This window comes from Papaver somniferum, chromosome 3, assembly GCF_003573695.1.
Source record: "Papaver somniferum cultivar HN1 chromosome 3, ASM357369v1, whole genome shotgun sequence".
Lineage (NCBI taxonomy): Eukaryota > Viridiplantae > Streptophyta > Magnoliopsida > Ranunculales > Papaveraceae > Papaver > Papaver somniferum.
This window is the reverse complement of record NC_039360.1, coordinates 157,561,063-157,576,458: the sequence shown is the minus strand read 5'-3', so window position 1 is coordinate 157,576,458 and position 15,396 is coordinate 157,561,063. Positions and strand designations below refer to the sequence as shown.

The 15,396-nt window shown below is 36.2% G+C and overlaps 2 protein-coding genes across 2 annotated transcripts; one reads left to right on the top strand and one right to left on the bottom strand.

Moving 5' to 3' along the window:
• The first annotated feature begins 4,268 nt into the window (after positions 1–4,268).
• LOC113357747 (sulfate transporter 3.1-like) lies at positions 4,269–9,384 on the top strand. Its single transcript, XM_026601197.1, has 12 exons — positions 4,269–4,691; positions 4,820–5,027; positions 6,330–6,501; positions 6,691–6,756; positions 7,101–7,214; positions 7,448–7,564; positions 7,735–7,861; positions 7,972–8,258; positions 8,366–8,556; positions 8,648–8,733; positions 8,825–8,901; positions 9,005–9,384. Exons 1-12 carry the CDS (start codon positions 4,346–4,348, stop codon positions 9,203–9,205), a joined length of 1,992 nt encoding a protein of 663 aa, XP_026456982.1. The 5' UTR covers positions 4,269–4,345; the 3' UTR covers positions 9,206–9,384.
• Positions 9,385–9,815: 431 nt separating this feature from the next.
• LOC113357748 (U-box domain-containing protein 70-like) lies at positions 9,816–13,013 on the bottom strand. Its single transcript, XM_026601198.1, has 8 exons — positions 12,694–13,013; positions 12,203–12,296; positions 12,058–12,108; positions 11,798–11,971; positions 11,428–11,607; positions 11,057–11,176; positions 10,747–10,880; positions 9,816–10,437 (listed from the first exon to the last, which is right to left on the bottom strand). The coding sequence occupies exons 1-8, from the start codon at positions 12,819–12,821 to the stop codon at positions 10,359–10,361; spliced, it is 960 nt and encodes a 319-aa protein (XP_026456983.1). The 5' UTR covers positions 12,822–13,013; the 3' UTR covers positions 9,816–10,358.
• Positions 13,014–15,396: the final 2,383 nt, after the last annotated feature.

Genomic DNA, 15,396 nt, shown 5'->3' with positions numbered 1-15,396 from the left:
AAAATTCGCATTTTCTCGTGGAAAGCCATCAATGAAGGATTACCAACCTTCTCTCTCTTACATAGAATCCATTTGACCAACTCAGACATATGTCCAAGATGTACTGTTGATCCAGAATTGGCAAGTCACCTTCTAATTCATTGTCCAATGGCAACTACTTCCTGGAACACCTTATTCAGTCAACTTACAAATTCACCAAACTCCAATCCCGCTCCGACCTTCACCTTAACACCTCAAACAACCATATCCCAAATCCTTCAACAATCGGCGTCAATGTCTGTAATCTCCTCCTTATGTTTTCTATTTTGGACCTTATAGATAGCAAGGAATGATCTAATATACCAACAAAAGCAAACAACTTCACAAAAAATCATAGCCTGGGAACAAAAATTACAACAAGAATACTCCGGGGCATTACACTCACCACCACCAATCATACCAGGAGATGCACCGATATTTAACCACCCAATAAGAGATAAAAGGATAGCAACAATATCGGTAGGCTGGTCCATTCTGAACATCAGCTGGATTAAGATTAATACATATGGAGCAGCCAGAGGTCATCCAGGATTTGCGGGAGCAGGATTCATCTGCATAGACTCTGACGCACGAACTTTAATGGCTCTAGCTCAGCCAATGGGAATTACGACCGCATTAACTGCAGAAACCTGGGTCGTCTGCTATTAGCTTCAAGAACAACAACAGAGCGACAATGGGAAAGAGTTCTCTTTGAAACCTACTCAGAGAACATTTTGCGTTTCATCACTTCCTCTACCCCATCTTGGCACATAGCAGGAATGATTGAAGAAATAAAAATTAGATTTTGACAGATCCCGCAAGTTGTATTCAACACAACTACAGGGAAAGAAATCAAGCAGCCGACGAATTGGCCAATCATGCAACTGATGGAAGCCAAACAGGAAATTCATCAACCAAAATATGGGATCAGACAATCCCATCTTTTATTAGTCAAATTTTTTTCCGGACTCCGTGGATACTACATACCCACGACAAATCAATGAAATGCATGCTTCGGAAAAAAATAATACAATGATTGGGTTAGGTACGCATCAGAGGAGTAGGAGAAAAGGAGATGGTCCAGATTCCAACCGACCAATTGACACAATTGGATGACACAAGTCATGGGCTGTGGTGGGGATGGGGTGATGGAATATAGTGAGATTCAGACTAATTTGTAATCTACTTGTGTCATGTTTAGTAGAGCCATGCACATTAGATGTTTGGCCCACGCAGTACACCAACAAAGTCTAAAGTATCATATAACAACCGCATGTTAACATTGCATACTACTTTTAGCAAATTGTTTTTTTTTTCTCTTTGAAAATGGTTCTTCCATTTGGGAAAGAATGTGCAGCATTTTCCAGAGTCTAAAAGGTGTGAACCTGTTGGAGTTAGAACCTTCAACTAATATGTGAACGTAAGATTAACATTTTACTCCCTCCGTTCTTTTTTAATAGGCCAGTTTTGTTTTTTGTGAAATTTAAGGAAATTAAGAGAACTAATCACTGAAAGTGGTCCTCATGACACTTGTCAATAAAAGAAGTGAAGTGAAATGGTCTCTATGACACTTGTTAGCAAAAGAAGTAAAGTGAAATGGTCCACATGACACTTGTCATCGAAAGAAGTTAAGAGAAAAGTGGTCCCAAAAAATTAAAATAACATTTGACTTTCCCAATTAGAAAAATGACCTATTTTTTTGAAACTTTTATTTATAGAAACTGGCCTATTAAAAAAGAACGGAGGGAGTATAAGTTAATAGTCGAAGAAAACAATAAAATATATGTGCAGTATATTAATGGGATCTATAAACGCTGCCTATATTTTTCTCTTCGATTAGAAGAGAAGAGAAGTGAAGTTTATTAAGAGAAACGAATTTACAAAAGTATCTTTATAAATGCTCTATAAATTATGATGTGAAAGGATAAATAGTCCCACATCGCTATAATCTTCTTAATTAACTTAAAATATAATATGGAAGGGTCGCTTCATTCATTGCCAATTGATTTTGAGTTAGATGCCCGCAGACTTTAACATGGTATCAGAGTTAAGTCCTAGATCCAGACCTGCGTACGCCAGGTAGGCCGAGTTACTGGCCGAAATGTTTAACCGATTTTGTCACTTGTACACCCAGGATGTAGGCCAGTGCCGATACTGGCCGAGGTGTTACCCCCTGATTTAGTCACTCACCTGTGTACACCTGTTACTGATGGACTGGTAACTCGTACGTAGGTCCACGTGTGCGGTCCAGTGACTAGCCTTACACGTGAGGAGGCGTGTGAAAGGACAAATAGTCCCACATCGTTATAATCCACTTAATTAACTTAAAATATAATATGGAAGAGTCACTCCACTCATTGCCAATTGCTTTTGAGTTGGATGACCGCAGACTTTAACATATGCAAAATCGAACAATATAAGGCTTCTCTTAAATATAGCCCACACTTTTATTAACTATAACCCACATAAAATAAGTCATTAATCTAACCAAACGGATTCTTATAATTATTACCATAACCCATAAAATTGAACACAACTTTTATATATAGCCCAACATAAATTTTCAAATCCCTAAGTCAAAAAATAAAATAAAGTTAATTATATAATTTTCATAATTAAAGTTATGTAAGATCTATGGCACAATTGATGATTTTTAAGAATATTCAATTTAATGTAATAGTGTTTATGGAGTTTTAAAAAATTGAATTTTTGGAAAAGAATCAAAACCTTAGTTGATTTCATTTCGTTTTCGATTGATATTGTTGTGGAAAATTTTAAAAAACCTTAGAGAAAAGGTGTTATTTTTCCAAATACTTAAAGTTGGGTTTATATTGTTTTGGGGGGAAAAGTAAAATTTATGATTTAAATTGGGTAATTTGTAGAAATAATGAGAGAACAACTAACAATAAATTGAAGTATAACTTAGTTTGGATATTGAAAAGAAAAAGATAGGGTGTATATTTTGATTTTGGGGAAGAAATAGAATTATTAATAAAAAGATTAAGACATGTTTGGTAACTTCGACTTTTTATTTTAGCTTAAATTTTTTGGATTATGATTAATAAAAGATGGGCTACATTTAAGAGAAGCCTTATGTAAAATATGGCCAACTAAAGTATATAGCATACGATTTCAATGAATGCATTATGAATTATTGAAGCTTTAGAGAAGTTAGGAATATATATGAGTTGAACTCTGCCGATCGAGAAAAGGTATATATATGGTTGAATACATCTTCAATTATTGATCATGTAGAAGCTTCAAGAGATGCATAGATCACAGATATAAAAGTGGACATTGTTTTCAGGTTGTCCACACCAAAAGAAGAGGATTCCCCTCGCATGAAATAATGATCACACATTATTTCCCAAAAAAAATGGAAGCTCACTCATATTGTCTACCATATATGCATATTTTGTTATCCTTGGCCCTTTCTCTTTTTATTACTCGTTTTCTTTTGGGACTGTGTCTGAGAGATTATTAAGTCAACTGAACAATGTCATATAGAATCCCAAATTCATGATAAGGTGGACACATGTATATTGTATATTGTATGATAAAATTAGAAATTCACAATTTCATGAATTTATGCATGGCCTGGTAACGGTTTCCGTCTCCGAGTATTCAAAAGTCCAAATGACATTCTACGACTAGCCTAATAGACTAATAACTGAATTTCTGAATCTTCTTTGGAGCATATAATCCAACTCCACGTAACTAAGGCAGTCTTCAAGTATTACCAGTCACTCGAGCGGAAAAGTATATGCTTACATCAGACCTCTTAAGTGGAAATTGAAAAAATAATTCCATCTTTCGAATTGGAAAACTGAAGAGACATCAATCAACATCTACTTTGGAAGACCTCTCCATAAGACTTGATCTTCCGGTCTCTATTCCAAAAACTGCAGTGGCAGCCAATTTAGAAGATGGAAGATGAACACTATAGTAATACATTACTTGCTTGAAGGCAAAAATCAGTTGGAATTATAATTACAATAATTTTATAGTAAATAGTTAAGCCCGTGAAATGCTCAAACCTGTTTGTGGCGTCCTTTTTCTCCCTCTCCCAGTCTCTTACGAGGTACTTTATTCGAGTCTACAGAAGAGTCAGCTAATTGAAATCTGCCACTTGTCGACCCACTCCAGAAAGTGGGTCCCGATGTCCACTCACCCGCACTAGATGCCCGTGACACTCCTCTACACACTATATAAACCCACATGCATCACTCCATCCTTCATTCCTTGCACACCACAGTCCACACTCCACAGAATACTGAGATTCAGTTCCATTATTTTCAGTGTGTTTTGAGTTCATACCAGGGTAGAAATGGTTAACACGGAGAAAGACTTAGAACAGCAATTCACATCCATTAATACGTCGATACAACGTGTTAATATACCTCCACCACAACCATTTTTCAAAACGTTCAAATCTTCACTCAAAGAGACTTTCTTCCCTGATGATCCTTTTCGTCAATTCAAAAATCAGTCACCCTCTAAGAAATTTGTACTAGGTTTACAATATTTCTTACCCATTCTTGAATGGGCACCTCGTTATACATTTCAGTTCTTCAAAGCTGATCTTATTGCTGGTATCACCATTGCTAGTCTTGCTATTCCTCAGGGGATTAGTTATGCTAAACTAGCGAACTTGCCACCAATTTTTGGTTTATGTAAGTACAAATATCAATAGGTTAATGGACATACGATGAACAACAAAAAACACTAATTTCAGGTCGAAAATATGGATATTTTTCTTTAACTTTTCGATATATAATTAATAGATTCTAAAATATTACAGATTCGAGTTTTGTTCCGCCATTGGTGTATGCAATGATGGGAAGCTCAAGAGATTTAGCAGTCGGGACTGTTGCTGTTGCTTCACTTCTCACAGCTTCTATGTTGGGGAAGGAAGTGAATGCTTCTAAAAATCCTACACTTTACCTTCAGCTAGCTTTTACCGCTACATTTTTCGCCGGTGTATTTCAAGCTGCCTTGGGATTCTTAAGGTAAATTGATACTCCCGTAATTACAGATGAAATATGTGGGGAAAAACTAAAAAAATGAAGGCTATTATTGGGACGTCACGTTCCATTAGAGGGACGTCACCTAATAAGATAAAAATGGGTCATTCACAAGTAATATTAAAAATTCCTTATCTCAAATAATTTTGTAATGACCAAACAACCCTTATGTAGTTAATTTAATTTAATTAGATAATAATTAAATTAAGAAGATGAATTTTGTTAGATGGTAGAGAGGGTTTAACACAAAGTGACGATGAATCTCCACCAATTGAAGAAATAAATCAACAAAGTGAAGAACCAATGGTTGAAAATCAACATGTACACCTCTAAACTATCTCACATGGTTCAATTTCGCTCAAAACTAGCTTAAGTGCGTAAAAAATTTCAGATTTTTAGACTTTCATGGAAAATTACGTCTGAGTTGGGCTTCGTTTCCAACCGTAATTCAATTTTACGCCTGGATTTGGAAGAACTCCAAACTGTAACTGGTTTCCAATAAGACAAAAATTGAATTACGTGTGGGTTCCCCAACCCAACCGTAAATATGTTTTCCATGGGTATTTATTACCCGTTTTACGTCTAGGTTAGATTTTTGGATTTCCAACCGTAATCTAAAACGTCTGGGTTAGATTTTCTTCAAAAATCCAGACGTAGATAATTACGTCCAGAAAAAATAAGCCACAAACCTAGACGTATACAATTACGTCTGGAAAATCAATTCACAAAACCCAGACGTAATCCAATATGAGCGAAACTCTCAAAAGATACAGAAACAATTACGTCTAGGTTAGCCTATAAGATAAACCTAGACATAAATTCAATTCTACGGTTGGAACTAAGGGAACCCGAACGTAAACCAACATGCAAACTATTTATACGGTTGAAATTTATCTAACTTGGACGTAAGTTCTTCATAAACCAATATTACGGTCGGCGAACCTAGACGTAGCACTAACAGTGGAGGAGAGGAAGAGAAGAAAGATGAAGGAAGGAAGGAAGGAAGAGCACCAGTTTTTTTTTTAGGATTAGATTAGAAAAGATTAGGTTTTTATGTTTTTATTTTAGTTAAAGGGTATTCTAAACATTTTGTACCTAAGTGAAGGATATCCCATAACCACTTTTTTAGTTTCTAAAAATTCAAGTAAAGCCCCTCTAAAGGAGTGTGACGCCCCAATACTAACCTTAAAAAAAATAGAAGTTGCATGCATGTTATTACGCGGGGTAACTAACTTGTTTCGAGATTTATTTTTAATATATTAAGATTTATTTTCGTGATTATTCTAGGCTTGGGTTTATTGTGGATTTTCTGTCACATGCAACCATAGTGGGGTTCATGGCTGGAGCAGCCACTGTTGTTTGTCTGCAACAGTTAAAAGGGATTCTAGGGCTTCAACACTTCACCCACGACACTGATCTTGTGTCAGTTATGCGTTCTGTCTTCGGCCAAACACATCAGGTACTCTCTCACACACACCAGCGGCTGATATTGGACCCTAAGGAGCACATCTCCTATTTTTTCATCGCCCCGTGATCTGATAGATAATAAAGTCCCTAGTCACTGATTTTGATATCAAGTTAAATTTTTCCTGTTTTACTAAATTAAATTTACTGTTGCGCTTGTTGTTGGCGTTCATTCATATTGCAGTGGAGGTGGGAAAGTGCTGTTCTCGGTTGTTGCTTTCTCTTCCTCCTTATTCTCACTCGACATATTGTAAGTAACCAAGAACTGCACGTAATTAATGATTGATTGTCATTAATTTGTACGTCTACTCATTAAAATGTTATATGTAACCTTATTCCTCTTATTAAAAACCGGATTAAAGAAAGCTAAGTTTACATTACATGTTTCATTAGTGCTGAATTGATGAGTAAAGTACCAGTGTCAACCGTCTAAAATTACCGATTCAAATTGAGTTTACTTTCATTTCTGTATTTTAAAACAAAATTAGACTTTTGTACGTAGCTTGTCAGATCTCATCGAGCTACTATTTTAATTTCCTTCGGTAGTTACTAATTTAATGATTATACTAATGACGTGCAAATTTATTTAAACAGAGCAAAAAAAGACCGAATCTATTTTGGATATCAGCCATGGCACCGTTAACCTCAGTCATTTTGGGAAGTCTCCTTGTGTATTTCACCCACGCTGACATGCATGGGGTTGAAGTGGTAAGAGTTCAGTCTTCAAACCCGTACATTACACATTTCCAAATCAAGAAATCTTAGTGGATTCACCATTCTGAGTCAGACACAATATAAAAGATCTTCAAGTCAGATTGTAAATCTTTCTGGCGTGACCATGACATCCATCAGAGTTACGAATACGAATACTAAATGAGTGTTCGTACAAATTAGATTAAGTGTTTGTAAATAAGCAGGTTCATGTTTTTTGCTCTTGACAGATAGGAGAACTGAAGAAAGGATTGAATCCGCCATCTTACTCTGATTTGGCTTTTGGTTCACCTCATCTTATGACAGCCATTAAAACCGGGATTATCACAGGTGTCATTGCTCTTGCTGTAAGGCTAGCTCTACTTTGCCTAATTGTTACAGTTTTTAAATTGGGTGACTTAGCTGGAATTAGTTTTTGCTGACTTAGTCATATTACAGTCAGACAAAACGTCTAATTGAGGGTTTCAAGTCAGATAAAAATGTTTAGTCATAAATGCGCGACACAAATATTATGCAGGAAGGAATAGCAGTAGGGAGAAGTTTTGCTATGTTCAAAAACTACAACATTGATGGAAATAAAGAAATGATTGCTTTCGGGATGATGAACATTGCTGGCTCTTGCACTTCTTGCTACTTAACTACAGGTTAGTTTATGCACCTTGTCCCTGTGTTTTTAACCATATAAATGATTGCTTTCAGTAATTCATTTTAGTTCTTAGTTGCTCTTTGCTCAATGACAAGAACATAATTTCAGGTCCATTTTCGAGATCGGCTGTAAATTACAATGCAGGATGCAAAACGGCAGTTTCAAACATCATAATGGCAACAGCGGTGATGATAACGTTATTATTCCTAACACCGCTGTTTTACTACACCCCTTTGGTAGTACTCTCCTCAATTATTATATCAGCGATGCTAGGGTTGATTGACTATGGGGCTGCCTTCCATCTCTGGAACCTCGACAAATTCGATTTTGTTGTTTGCATGAGTGCATATTTTGGCGTTGTGTTTGGCAGCGTTGAGATTGGCCTGGTCATAGCAGTATGTGATCGACTTCTGATTTGAGTTGAACTTCTCCATATTTATGTTTTGAATATGGATATCAACGTATTATTGTTCTAATTCAGTTGCCTGGACTGCAACCTCAGGTTTCTGTATCCATGCTCCGAGTGTTATTGTTCGTAACAAGGCCAAAGACTTCTGTACTTGGAAAAATTCCCAAATCCATGACCTACAGAAGTGTCGATCAATACTCTGTTGCTTCTAGGGTTCCTGGAGTTCTCATCCTCCATGTTGATGCTCCAATCTATTTTACCAATGCAAGCTACTTGAGAGAAAGGTAACACATATCAATTGATATTTATACCCTTACATGATTGGGTGCTAATGAAAGCCTACTCAGTTAAAAAAAATGAATTTTTTGCTTGTAGAATCTCGAGGTGGATCGATGAAGAAGAGGACAACCTAAAATCTTCTGGAGAAACTACATTGCAATATGTTATCCTTGATATGGGTGGTAAGTGACCAAAGAACTGACACAAATTAAGCTGATATAGACTATTTTCTCGGTCAGCAACCATCTTTGTTAACATTTTGCATAATTGTAGCTGTTGGGAACATCGATACAAGTGGAATAAGCATGTTAGAAGAAGTCAAGAAACACACAGATCGACGTGCTCTTAAGGTAGATCTGGTTTAGCATTTTTATTCCTAACGAGTGAAGATACATGCTAGCACTTGATTTCAATTTAAGGAATCAATAAAATTGTTTTTCTTTTCATAATTAGCTTGTGTTAGCAAACCCTGGAAGCGAGGTGATAATGAAGCTCCATAAATCAAAGCTCATTGAGGGAATCGGGCCAGAATGGATACACCTAAAAGTGGGAGAAGCAGTTGAAGCATGTAACTTCATGCTTCATTCATACAAATCAGCATCAGGGCCTTGGCCTACCAAGACCAAATCAGAAACCCAAGATAATAATGTTTAGCAATCATACTAATCATAACAGTACTACCACGAAGAGCGGCGAGTTGCATCCCAGCTGTTTCTCATTTCATTAGGCTAAACAAATTATGTAGCTCAAGTTGCTAGAGGATTTTCGTACAAATAATTTGTAAGTACAGAAGGAAATATATAAATGCTATCCATTTTGGAACATTAAGGAAAGTGTCAATTCCATCTACAAGTAATATCTCTGTAATATTCATGAATCCCTTCTAAGGTGCTAAGGCAAGTCGGAAGTCTATCTACTAATTCCTAGCAAGCTAGTTAGTCCTATGCTAGTGATCTACTTCATTCCAGGTGGAGTCCACTACAGACTAAAAAGAAAAAGAAGACATCGCACTAATTAAGGTCTAACTCTAGAACTTTAAATTTGATCCAAAGATATGCTAATTTCAACCAGCTTGTGACAGTGTTAAAGGTTCAGAACAATTTTACACTCTACAAGGATGATTAGACAGCCACAAAAATGACAAGGGATGGAAAGGGACTAGACGACGAAGCTAAATTAAATTTTGTAATCCTTAAGAACTCTCTCTCTCTCTCTCAATTGCAACCTTTCGAATGATGGCAAAAGTACATAGTATAGTCAAAAGTAAAAGAAGTGTGGATGGTTGAATAACATGATTTCTAGATAATAGATACATATAGCGTCCAAGACTAAAACCATCTAACAAAAAAGACATACTTTTCCACACATTTTAAAGAACTGCAGATATGGGTCTTATAAGCTACTAACAATGCACTCATAGTTGGGAACTTTTGCCTAGACGGGAACGAGAATACATTCCAACTAATTATCAACCTCTTGACCAATTTCCCAATACAGATGAGGCAATTTAAATCATGAAACACAAACAGCTAAACTGTAAAGAAATCCGAACACATACTTCTGAGTCAAGCTTTGCAAAATCATCACTCATGTAACAATTGCATAAGTACCTGTTTTCTTGTGTGACACGAAGGGATTTTGAGTTTTGCAAATTCTATCAGATTTGCTTCCTTTATGTCCACAGACAACCAAGTATCTTGATAAACTCAAGACACCAAGTGCTTGATGTGTAGAATGAGACCTTTGTCTTCTTTAAAGGATGTACATCCATTTTCACAGCCTGGAACTTGAACCAAAGGAAACGAGTCTATAGGGTACTAGAATTAGTTTCTTTAAAAATACGCGGAATGACTTCATGCACGCCCACATCCAAAACCTCTGGATTCCTGAAATTATAAGTAGCAAACATGCACATTTAGACCAATCTGTATTACTTCGTAAGGATCAAAGATTTAGTAACACCAGCCACAACAAAAAACAAAGAACCCATAAAATTGAGCACTAGGCCAATGCAAGATTAAGGTAAACAATCCAGATACCATATTATAAATTCGCTTGGAGTCCTGGACTCAACTCCAAGCACTTATATCCATAAGTATCGAATTCATCGAAGAAATAACACTAGTCTCTTCATTGCGACAAGACCCATGCTAACGATGTACTGGATTGTGTAGGAATGAAAAAAATAAGCTAACCTGCAAACTGTCCGCCCTTTTTCTGTGGAACTAGAAATAAACCACAATTTCCGCAAGCAAGGTAACTCAAGTTGAACAAAGAAACCGTCGCTTTGCCCATGCTTCCACTTTCTGGACCCCTGTCCTTTCCAAACCTAAACAGCCATCAATGATATTTAGTCTATCAGGATAATATTGGTTCTTACAAAACATTCTAACAATGTTATAATGCCATAAAATATTGTTGTTTCTTAATTAATACTTGATGCTAATAGCAATCAAAATCTGATATAATAAAGAGAAAATAAAGTACGGTTGCAATCCTAAGTACCTGTGGATAGGATATAATATTCTTAGGAACCACTAAACAAGCTCCTCTTGCGAAAGAATCTTCAGCATACTGCCTTAAGAATGGAAAACAGCTTCCATGTGTATTGGGAGATTCAAATGCCTAGTCCGAACAATAAGGCAAATGTAAGCAATTAAAAAGAAATGAAAAAAGCCATCAACAAACTGAGATAATGCTTATCAATTAGTTAATGGTTAGGATCAGAAAGTTGTCTGCCCCATTTTGAACTTCAATGGATAATTCAGAAACAAGAAACAAACAACAATTTAATAACAAAATCAGATCTATCAGGAACACAAATCCAAGGGAAAACAAGCGGAGAAAGAACAGAAACTGCTAAAGCTATACTATACCTTGTCAATGTTGACAACTGGGGCATACTTTTCAGTATCTGTCTTTTCTTTATCAAGAAGACAATAAACTCTTGCATCCACTTTATCTGTTTCGTGCCATGATTTAACTGCCATCTCCATGGTCTCGACAACATAAGAGAAGATCTCCTTTGAATTTTCATCAGCTCCATATTTTTCAGACTGTAAAAAGATGTTCAAGCTAATCACCGTTCTTGATGACATGACCATTAACTGTAGACGTGGAAAGATAGTATTCCAGTGCAATACAATGCAGAATGAATGCATTTGGTACGGCTGTCAACTAAAACTTGTATCACAACATATTTTCTTATATGGCAATATTTAAACCTTTGATGGAGGCCACACTCACCAGTTCCTTTATCAATGGCTCCAAATGTTTACCCATATCAATGTTGGATCTAATACTCTCTAGTTCTTGAACCCGTTTTTTATCTTTTGCCAGCTGACCCAGCCTCTTGATCTTCCTAGACACCTCTGCACTCTGGGGATTGTACTGCAAAGCTATTTGAAGGGCAGCAATAGCCTACAGTTGTGAATATTAGTTAACCGAAAGCAGAAACCATGACAGTATAACCCCTACAAATGTGTAATACAAAATAAATTACGTACATCATCATATCGTTCCATTGACTCCAAAACACATCCTTTCCTGAAATATCCCTGGAATCACACAAAAACTAGGTGAGCTTTTACATGAACTGAGTACCGAAATCAAGGATCCAAAGTCCAAAAAAAGAACAAATGATGAATCTACCTTATCCCACTCAGGGTTTAAAGTAATTGTCGTATCAGCATCTGCAAGTGCTTTGCTAAGCTTCACTAAATGCAGAAATGCAGCAGCTCGATTGCTGTGAAAATTATAACAGAAATCAATATATCAGATCATGTCATGAAATAGCACCCAAACCCACATATAATCAGTAAACACATACATTAGAGTATATAAGAGCAATTTGCTTATCAGAAATATCAGAACTACAACATCCACAGCATAATCTACATGGCAACTAAACCCCATGATCAAATGAGACAGTAAGAATGTGAATTAATTTGAGCAAACGCATATTTTCTAGGTCCTGAGAAGTAAGCAGTGATATGGGGAAGTCATGGGCACCGCCTGGACTCATTTTATACCTCAATGTCTCATTGATGTTTTTATTACATATTCTTTCCCTAAATCAGTACTCAAATCTCTCTTAGATACAACATAAAATTCATTGCTTCAACTAAATAGTCAAGTGATACCTGTAGAGTGTAGCGTTGGAAGGATCTTTCTTGATAGCTTGAGTATAAATAGCGGCAGCTTTAAGATAATTTCCAGCTTTGAAGAACTCGTTTCCTCGATCTTTCAAACTAGTTCCTGATTCAGCCATTTTTACTTTTAGGGTTTAGGTTTCTGATTAAATCTTATATCTTATCTTATCTGGGATTTTTAGTTTTGTTATTCTTAACACTAAAAACCCTAGGAAGCATCAAAGTGAAGTTTCTAGTTTCTGCACTGGATTTGCAGATTCCGAAGAGTGTGTGACTCACTGAGGAAAGCCTTCTCTCCTAGGTTTCTTTATTCTTTCTTTTGGCCTACAGGACACGGTTATTTTAAGATATCCAGGCTAAATTGGGCCTATAGCTAGATGACGAAAAAAGGTCATTAGAAATCACCTACACACCACTTCTTATCAAAATAATTACCTAACTATCTATTTTATTCGTGAATAATTAGCACTAATTAATTGTATTAGGGATTAATTTTGTTTTGGATGTGAGATTAATTAATGTTAGAGAGTTCATCAAAACATCAAACATTTTGATTTTTTTTTCGTAAACAGTACCCAGAATCAGTTTATGTTCATTCACTTGTAAACCAATTCTGGATTGGTGTTTACGAATTAACAGAGGACATCTATAATCGGTTAACGTTGACATATTTATAATCTGATTTTGGTAATCGGATATTACTTATGACATATATAAACCGATTGTTTCTTTTCATTCATTGCATTATTATTGTAGGATGCATTTAGTCTCGTGAGGGTTTACATAGAGGTCTACCCACAAAACCTATACAAAAACTTCTAAAGCCATCAATCTTCCTCATTCGAAGACGATACAACATCCAAGTAGTCCGGGTTATCCTCCGGGATTCTTTCTGCCAAGAAGTGATAGCTTGCATCGAATGCGAATGCTTCCCCCTTTTCCTCCAAGTAGCGCGCTTTCACGACTTTGTGCTACAAAAACACAAAAACAAACTTACATTTGTTAGTGGTGTTTCATTGGAAGATAAAACAACATGAGTTACGTAAAAAAAACCACAAAATTACTTACAAATTGTGTAATGGATAAGGTGAAGGGGCGAGCGTTAAAAATCCGAGGTTGGAGAGCTAAAAAAGAAAGTATCGCATTTTCGATGACTAGGTTCAAAATTACTTGTTGAACACTTCTTGCATTAGGATTCCCAAACTCTTGGCTAAATTTGTTGTGTACCCTAGCCCGAAAGGTTGTGGAATCCTCCCTCTCGGAGGATTGACGCCTAAGTCGATTTTCCGCATACCATGCTTTGGTGATTGTCAAATCTTCCGCGGAGTCAAACGATGTCATTTCTTGTATGTATATGTATGAAATGAGTAGTTGTGGAGTATACGGAGTGAGGGGGAATAAAATGATCAATTTTGGGGCAAATGGGGTCCAAGGGTGAGGTCTCTATTTATAGAGAAAGTTCTTAACGGCTATTTTTTTTAAAAAAAATGTGAAATAATTTGGCACAATCGGTCGTCTAGAAGGTATATATAACCCTATTGTGTTTTGATGCCACCAGGAATCGGTCTTTTTTGTGACCAACATAAACCGATTAAAGACATGTAAAAAGTTTGAATTTTCACCGAAACTAATCGATTTATATATATTCATATATGACCTGATTCTAGGTTGAAAAACATACAAGAAAAATAGCTTGAACAATCGGTTTATATATATGAATATGTGACCCAATTCTAGCTTGAAAAACATACAGGAAAAATAGCTTGCACAATCGGTGTATGTTTACATATCGAGTATACCGATTAATGCAACACATAATTATAATTAAAACTTCAAGTGCATTAAGTTGAACAAACCTTAAAAGAGTGTTAGGAACTTAAAGAGTTGAACAAAGATCATCCAAAATACAAACCTTAAAATAGAGTTAAGAACTTAAAGCAACCACAAGTCTGATAATCTTAAACTTTTGATATCTAAAACTTAACAACTTAAAGAGCAGGAGCATCAACATCAGCAGCAGCAGCACCACCGGGAGTATTTGCAGCACCACCATCAGCAGGAACACCAGCACCAGCATCAGCACCATCAGGAGCAGCAGCTTGTGCTTGAGCCATTTGTTCTCACATACCTTCCATTTCTGCATGGACCTCCCTCTCAGCTGAAATGATGTTTCTCCTCATCCTAGCGAACCTCATGACCTCATAAAGCTCCTCTAGTGCAAGCTTGTCAATCAATGCGAGGGCTTGTTCAAGATGGGTGTCACGCCCATAGGCAAACTTATAGAGGCTTCTTTCTGGCACTCTTTGTGGTTTCCTAAGGATGTCCTCTAATGTGAGCTCCCGAGAGTAAAACGCTAGGTGTGAGAAGTCCATATTTACATAAAACCAAAAAAAAAAAAAACTAGTCAACAATCAAAAATCGGTACATAATCATACAAATGTAATCCGATTCTCACTACAAAAACATACATGCCTGTGAAACATCCATAATTGGTTTATGTGGTACATATATAAAATACGATTATTAAAGGAATCTGGAGAGTCAAACATAATCGGTAAATTATCAGGCACATAAAAACTGATTATGAGATCGCATAATTAAAAGAAAAAAATGTTTCCAGAATCGGATTAATCTAAAACACTTATAAACCGATTCTGGTGATGTATTTTCATATTTCGTTTCTAACCCTAAAAT